This window comes from Cryptomeria japonica, chromosome 3, assembly GCF_030272615.1.
Source record: "Cryptomeria japonica chromosome 3, Sugi_1.0, whole genome shotgun sequence".
Classification (NCBI taxonomy): domain Eukaryota; kingdom Viridiplantae; phylum Streptophyta; class Pinopsida; order Cupressales; family Cupressaceae; genus Cryptomeria; species Cryptomeria japonica.
In genome coordinates, this window is record NC_081407.1 from 810857750 (window position 1) to 810866790 (window position 9041).

General features: G+C 31.7%; 1 protein-coding gene across 1 annotated transcript; it reads right to left on the reverse strand.

Moving 5' to 3' along the window:
• Positions 1-4357: 4357 nt before the first annotated feature.
• Positions 4358-8813, reverse strand: LOC131054366 (MLO-like protein 12). Its single transcript, XM_057988870.2, has 15 exons — positions 8682-8813; positions 8361-8418; positions 8014-8258; positions 7735-7851; positions 7063-7123; positions 6869-6957; positions 6665-6739; positions 6450-6538; positions 6283-6332; positions 6059-6099; positions 5626-5799; positions 5494-5529; positions 5333-5400; positions 4905-4965; positions 4358-4786 (listed from the first exon to the last, which is right to left on the reverse strand). The coding sequence occupies exons 1-15, from the start codon at positions 8811-8813 to the stop codon at positions 4364-4366; spliced, it is 1719 nt and encodes a 572-aa protein (XP_057844853.2). The 3' UTR covers positions 4358-4363.
• Between the last annotated feature and the right edge of the window lie 228 nt (positions 8814-9041).

Genomic DNA, 9041 nt, shown 5'->3' on the forward strand with positions numbered 1-9041 from the left:
ACAAGAGTCCCACCAGGCGTGCCAAAATGTATGTGGTGAAAATGGACAACAATGATAACAATATTGAAAGACTAAAATGGATTCAACCACCAAACCCTAGCCTAACAATGAACAAAGATCCACCATAACATATGAAGATAACCTAAGACAATGCAAATAACTCAAAAATCACAAAGATTATACCATCACATGTCCACTAGGGTTTTGATCTCCATTCTTCCTATCTCCATTGATCTTGCTTGATATACTTGCTCTCAGATTTTTGTATGCACAAGAGCTCAACAAAGAACGGAATGTGGTTGCAAGTAGAATTGTAGTGTAGTCAATTGATCAAGTAGTTAGGGTAGACAATGAAGAAAGCATCTCCTTAAATAGAAGACACAATAAGAAATGGAGGGTTAAGATTGAGAGGTGTAAAAAAGGAGGTCGGCTAGGATTAAAGGGTAGGTATAAGAAATACCAAAATAATGAAAGAGGTAGGTAGTGTAGGAAATAAGAGATGAATGACATGTGTCATGTGTAGAAAAAGATAATGAATTAATTAAATAAATAAAGATTTATTTAATTAATAGAAGAAGTAGGACAATTAAATAAATAAAATATTTATTTAATTTAGGAAAGGGATAATTTAAATAAATAAATGTATTTATTTAAATGAGAAATAAGGCTAGAAGAGGATAAATGAATTAATTAAATAAATAAAAATTTATTTAATTAATAGAAGAATTAGGCTTAGATAATTAAATAAATAAAATATTTATTTAATTAGACATGACAATTTTAGGTGTCTACAATATTCTTAAACATCACCCACCTTTGAGTGTTTAAAATAATATTTTATATAAGGAATATCACACTAGAGAATATTACAGAGATTATGCCCATAATATTATTATGAACTTTAAGTTAATTATATTAATAAATAATAATATTTAATATTTTATATCATAAATTAATTATATCTATAAAACATTATATTATGAATTAATATTATAGTTATTATTAATACTAATTTAAAATTATAATAATAATAAAATATAATAGATTCAAGGCTCTTTCTCTCCTCATTAACTAGAGGGTTCTTGTTCTTCACCAAATTGAATCAAAAAATGGTCTCTCACTTTCATACCTTGACCAAGAATTCATCACTGCCATAGTCTTTTTTAATGTGCAAGCACTTAATCAAAATTACATTCAGGTTTGTGATGTGGTGTCTAGAAGGATTAGATTGGCAAATCAGGAGTAAGTTATTTGTATTTTGGATTATACTACTTTTTGCCTTGCTTATTTACATTGTCATGGCAGGTTCTGTAGAAATTTTGTGTCATGGGTTGAGTTCGTATGATTTCAAAATTATACTGCAAAACTTCTTGGTTAGTTTTCAAGGGTGTTTTGTCACTAAGATGAGTGGTGACCCCTACTCTTAGATTTTACTAGTTTCTCTATTTTACTCAACTATTTTCTATATATAATATATATTTTCTTTTTCTTTTGCTAAAATAAAATAATAATAAAATATAATATAATTAAAATGACAAAAATATTTAATCATATATGATTTTAAATTAAGTCTATAAATTAATACCACAGTTTTATATTATATAACTATAACTATAATAAAATATAATATAATTAAAAAAATAAAAATTTAATCATATATGATTTTAAATTAAGTCTATAAATTGGGTTTGGGGGCCTAGCTCGATTGGCGAGAGCTTCTTGTGGTGAAGGATGAGGTCATAAGGTCTAGTGTCTCCCCAACCCATTTGATTCTTGTAGTCTATAATTATATTATATATTTTTTAATTCATTTTTTTCTTCAATTTAAGGATAATTATAGTTAATGTTGAAACTAATGATAAATAAATATTATTTTATCAATGGATTTATGATCTTTTTAAAATTATAATATAGATCACATTTTATAATTTATCATCTAATTGTTTAGCTTTTTTTTAAATAGTCCTAAAGTAACTAGTTATGTACTCCATTGTCATCACTACTCCACCTTTCTAAAATAAAAAATAGGATATTAGAAACTTATTAGAATATTAAATGAACAAAATTTTAAAATTATATTTTTTATTTAAATTAAACATATTTATTTATTATTATATACAATATTTTAATTTAACATAATATTGAATTATATATATTTCAATAAAATTACAATAATAAAATAAAAGCTATTAGAAGTAGCTCAAATTATAATTAATTTTGTTCTATTAGATTCAAATTATTGTACAATCATGATATTTTAAACTTTTATCTCTTTATCTCTACCCCCTCTCTGTATTACTTGTCTCAATCACTCCCTTATCAACAGTATTGGCCCCTCGATCTCTATTTTCATGTCTCTCCCTCTTTATCTATATCTCATTATCTCTATTTGTCTCTCTTATTCAATCCATCTCTCCGACTCTCTCTATATATTACTTCCCATATCTTTATATTTTTGTCTCTCCATATCCCCCTTTCTCATTGTCTCTCTTTTTCACCTCTCTCTCTCTCTACTTCTCATCTCTCTATTTTTCTCCCTCTCTCTCTATTTCTATCCCAATTTCCTTCCCTCTCACTAATACACACAAACACTCCCTAGTTATCCTTCCCTATATATCTCTGTCTAGATATCCACACACACACACACACATACACACACACACACATCACTCTCTCTGCCCCTCTCTATTTATTTAACTCTCTCTAACCATAATTTTCTCTACCTTTCTCTCCCAATCTCACTAAATTGCTCTCCCTATCTCTCTCTTTCCTAATCCCTCTGTATCTCTATGGATCATTTTCCATCTATATATCTCCCCTTATTTCCCCTCTCCCTCCCCATATATTGATTTATCTCTCTCTATAAGTTGATATATATATATATATATATATATATATATATATATATATATATATATATATATATATACATATATATATATATATATATATATACATATATATATATATATATATATATCTCCAACCTCTACCTATTTCCATCCCTTTCTCTCACTCTCTCCCTATCCCCTATCTATCTCTATATCTCTATCTATCTCTCCCCTTTTCTACCCATATAACTCTATCTCACTCTATTCTTCTTCTCATATATCTACCTCTCCTCTTTCTCTCTCCCTTTCTCTATCCCTCCCTATCTCCATCTCTATTTATTTATCTATCTCTACTCTTAGTTTGTCTCTCTATCCCTCTCTCTGTATCTCCTTATATCTCTATCACTCTAATGCTTTATCTCACCATCTACATTTCTCTCTCTATCTCTCCCTCCCTCTTCTTCCATATATCTCCCTCTATCTCCCTATCTCTTTCTGTCTCTATTTATCTATTCATGTACCTTTCTCTATCTCTCTCTATATTTTTCTCCCATCTTCCTCTCTCTTTAAGCCTCTTCTTATACCTTTATATCTATATATCTTTACCTCTCTAGCTATATCTCTCAATTAATATTTCTTCTTCCATCTCCACTTGTATCTCTAAACATGTCTCCCTCTCCCTAGACCTCTATATTGATATAATTTGAACACCTTTCTAGCTCCATCTCTCACTATAACTTGTTCCATATTACCCTCTATCTTTATCTCATTATCTCCCCATTTCTCTCTCTCTAACACCTTTTATTTCTATCTTTATCTATCTCTCCCTCTATATATATTTATCTCTTCTATCTCTATATATCCTTCTCTCCTCTCTCTTTATCTCTCCCTCTCCTTTACATATCTCTCTCCTCCATCTCCATCTCCATCTTCCTCTCTATTTGTATCCCCTAAATCTATCTCCTTACCCCTCTCTCCATCTCTCTCTAACTATTCCCCCCTCTATCTCTTCCCATTTATATCTCTCTCCCTCTCTCCCTATTGCAAACATAACACGAGGTTACTCATGATGGAGCATGAATATCTTCTTGATTTAAATATCACTTCCTCATTGATACCTTTGTTTGTGCAAACAACATTATTTTCTAAATTGTCTTAATTGATCTCATATACTACGCAAATGTATGCAAATAACAGATCATAATTTTTCCTAATTGACCTTCCATATATGCATTGCACAAAGCTGCAATTGCTAATATTATTTTTCATTTTATGTAGCCATGGTTTAAAGACTTTATACCTATCTCATCAGAAAAGAAAACGTCCAAAATGGAAGGAAACCCCAAATATATATATATATATATAACAAATGAATTAATTTTCATATTTTCTATTGAAAGTTCCAACTGATTGACTGTAATTAAGGATTGCAATCTTCATCGATTCATATTACTCATGCTCTTCTTACTAAAGAAGACTAGTTTATAACAGTTTTTGGTATTCTGTAACAATTATAGGGTGGCTGGTTTGAGTTAGTAAGCAAAGCTGAAATCTGAACTGTTTACTTCAACCTGTTGTGTGTTTAGATCTTCTTCTTCCTTGTTGGGTAGATGCCATGAAGCTCCTTTCTTCACCTCTAAAGCACTCTTGTCCGGATGTCCTTCCAAATGTTCCTTGCAAGCAGTAGCTTTCTGGCCAGGCCGACAGGGAGGTGAAGGAGTATTCATGCCAATCTCTGAACTTAGTTCATATTGAGACAGATCTTCTGTACTTTTGTATCTGCGAAGTAGACGCGGCATTGGAGAAGATCCCTCCACTGGAGTAGTTCGTCCGTTTGATATATCAGCTGATATCATCTTGTTCCGTCTAACGTTTCTCTTAGCACCTTTGTGCCATCTCTTCAAACACTCCGCTACACGCTCATCAAATATGGTGGTTTTCATGTTTGAGCCCATCTGCAAAGCATATTCCAGGTTCCCTCTTTCAATATTTTTCGCTACAAGTTTATGTGGCATGTAGAAAAAATATTTATAGTTTGATAACAATTTGGATTCAATTTGGTGTGAAACATACCTGTGTGACAAGAGCGTAGAGGGGGAGAGTTACATAGCTGCATAAGATCTGTACAACAATCCTAATAAAAAACACAAAAATAAAACATGATAAGTATGTATACAAAGAAATTGAGTAGAGCTTATACAGCCGGTACTTTGTGATAAATATGTTGACTGTTTTTCAATTAGAATTGAGTTTAGAGTATGGATAGTAGGATAGGGTTGAATATTGTAAGTTTTGATTCGTTTAGTGAGTTTATTTTAAATCATATTAATAAATACAGATGAACCACTTAACAAATCAAAGTTTAAAATGTGTTATTTAAACCAAACTTATTTTAAATCATATTAATAAATACAGATGAACCACTTAACAAATCAAAATTTAAAGTTTAAAATGTGTTATTTAAATCGGACTTTAAAACGGATAGGAAAAGCAAAACTTACCCCACACTTATTCTACTTATGATGCCTCGTGTCTTGTGATGGAAGCAAGATTTTAAGCCAAACTCATACTGCATTTATTTTATACAAGTAATATATCAGAATCTCAGTGGAAAACTTAAAAACAAGAGAGACGAGAAAGAGTGCAAGCTAAAAGGCTTTACCCATGCCCAAAAGAAAAATGCAAACTGGAGAGCACTCTGCAAAACAAATGTCAAAGCAATTTTAGGGATTGTAGAGATTGTAATCTGTGAAGTTTTGTAGGATAAAAGGAAAGTGTTATATGGTGATGCCACCTGAAAGAGAGTGAAGTGAATGAGATAGAGAATCCAGCGTGGACGACTGAACCAAAATAGTTGGTCATTGGGTTCTACCACTGGAGGACCTTGTACAACAGCATTTCTGTCTTGAATTTGTAATGCCATTGTTGTTATTATGACTTGGAGCTTTGTTCCCGCAATTACAAGCAGCTGCAAAGTGAAAAATTTCAAAGAAATAGTGATCACATACCTGTGAAATTAATTTATTTGATAATATGGGAGGTGGGTTTAAGTGGATGGATCATTTGATTCTCATGGTAGAAAATAAGATTCGAACTCCAAGAAAATCTTTGTGCTGAATAATGTTGAACAAAATAATTTACAACTAAAAAGTGCTAGAAGTATGTGCTCAATGTGCAACAGATAGTGCCCAACATTTAACTATGTAAGGAGTATTTTGTGGCCTTACAATCAATGGGACGAATGCTAGCCATAAATATATCAACCATCCTGCATAAATTATCCTTGTGTTGATTAGTCTCAAAGAAACATAAACTCTTTTTATTTTCTAAGTTCTCTATAAGATATTTTCAGACGTATTCTATAGAATTAATAGATATTTTCTTATAAGAATAATAACACTTAAAAACACTTAGTAACTTGCAAATCTTAATTAAATTTAGATAGACTTACCATGCCCGTTGAGAAATATAAATAAGACAGCAAAAAACCATAGAGGAGGACTGGATGCAATGTCATATATACATCATTCATGTAATCAGTTGGTTGAAGATACACAAACCCATCATTCACGTAATTTATTTAAAAAAAAAAACTTCAGAATAACATGTCAACAGTACCTGATGGAGACGATAACATTGAAGTCATCTTCGAGTGATCTATTTATATATTTTTGGAAGTCAAATCTGCTGTGTGGAGCAAAGTGGGCCTGCCATAAATTGAAGTTGAAAGTTCCATTGTTAGTATAAAACCTTCTTTGACCGTCTGCCCATGCATACATAATATATTGAAATAGTGTTAAGCCTTACAAGTATACAAACGATGTAAGCCTTACGAGTATAAAGCCATGGCGAAGTGTGAGGTAATCAACCTTGGGCACAGACCTAACGAATTGTCTGAAAAAACATACCTGACCATTCATAATAGAATGCTCACGATATTTTTAATTTAATCTATATATATAGTGAGAAAACTATTCTTAATCATAAAACAATTTAATATCTTAGAATATTTAATTTTTTTCTTCAAAAGAAATTACAATCCAGAGGAAAATTGGAGTTCGGGACCAAAAGCTCAAATGCCTCCTTCCAAAAGTTGTGTCTCGAGTAACCCTGAACTTGGCAGGATCTGCATCATCACAAAATTTTGCTCTTGCATTCTAATTCCAAAAGAAAATATGTGCAAAATTTGAAGGCTCACTAGAAACTGTAAAAAAGAAACATGTCAACTAACCATTTGAAAATTCGTAATCCCAAGTTTTCGTCTCTTGCTCCCATGTTTTCCATTTATTCATCTGACCACATCAAAAACACGTAAATTTGAGCCTCTGTCATTGGGTGTCTTGGAGGTTCAGATGGCTAAGCTTATACATGAGAAATTGATATTATCTCATGAACTTCTACCTATTGGAACATCCCTCTATGTCATATTATAGATGTTTGAGGTTCTAACTTGACTCTGATATCACATATTGAATTATAATTTGTATAGATCTATTAAGAACCTAATACCTTCCATTTGATGATATGTTATTGACCCCTCTTTCGCCAAACTATTGACTTATTTCTAACACTATCACATACATCTAATAATCGAAAATATGAAAAATTGCTCGATGTGGGGTCTCTTAACTCCAATATTAATGTTCAATGCTTTTCTTGGTGGTTTTTGTTTGTTTGCATTGTCCTATCGAATTCATCTATGCTTCTTTAAGCTAAATATGGGCTGCAGAAGCAAAATTTCACTATGTATTTTCTTAGATTTTTAAGTTATAAGGATTTCAACTTATAATAGAACCTCATAACTTCATAAAAATATATACATACTACACAAAAATATCCAGAAAAAGAATTTTACATCTGACTGTAAATCTCTAAAATTTTAAAGAGGTTTAGATGCCCATACTTTTGTCTGTCCAAGGGCCATGGTCATAATGCAGGATAAAACGTGAAAGACCGCCAATGCAAAGATGAAGATATGTAGTTGGTGGAGACCATCTTGGGAGATAAGAGGCACTTTTCCCTACAAAACCAACAAAGGGCACAGAAAGAAAGTCTGAGTTAATCAGAGGGACAAATAATTGTGGCTTTGGGCCTTTTTAATGTTGCTGTTAACTGTAATTTTGATTATTTCTTACTTTTGTTGTGAAAAGAAGGTTGTGAGAGAATTACTAAATGTGCTTACTATTTTGGCACAGTGGCCAGATTGATCCACAGCAGCCTCTAGTATATGTCTCATTAACATTTTTGAATGCATGAGCTTTCTGTGGTTTCTTACTGATACAAACTTTACTTTTGTATGCTCTGCTGAGATCTCCTCTTTAGAACAAGGAAGTAATGTGTCTCCTAAGCTTTTGGATATACAGATCTCTGAAATTGGCCTCTGCCCAATTGCAAGCAGCAGAGAGATGAACCCCAAGATCATCAGTTCTGCATTCATATCATCACGAATATAATCCAGAGGATTTACTAGACATGGAGTTGAAATAGTTTAATAGATCCAACCAAAAAGTAACAAAATTAAATAATCACCTGCTTTAATCTTTTCCAGTGCTCTGCCTAAGGCTTTCTTGTGGTGTTTTTCAAGCCACTGCAATAAAACAGTCTCTGCAATTCAGCTGACCCAATCACAATCATTTCGATTTGAACCATTTAGAATCTTGTACTAGACTTTCTGAGGATGGGTGTTTTTAAACATCAAAATATTTATTCATTGTTTGATGTTTAACCTCATTACAGCCATGGATTTCGATGCTTTGTCAGTATCTCTCACTTCTAAACTATAGTTTACAATTTTAATATCTTATATAAAAAAAACCAAAATTGAAAACTAAAATTTAAAAATTTAGTTACCTTGGCAATCAAATTTATGGATTGTTCTAATGTTATAGAAATGAGGACAAAACCCAAGCAAACAATTGCAACAGCCCAAGTTGGTGTTTGTTCTAATGATCGAGGCTCTGCCTCGCCACCTCCTCCAGCCATTATTTCTCTTTATTTCTGCTTTTCCTTGAGCTATTTTCTCTCATTACATGTGGACTGAATCTTGTATCCCCTCGTTCTAATGAAAGAAGTTTTAACTTGAATTCTTCAACGCTGTACTTATCTGATGTATAGGTGTCAATTTTCAATATCAAAATTTGTTTTGAACGTGAATTTTTTAATTTCAAAGCATTCTATAATCAAAGAATTCGTCATTGACAATTACGATTT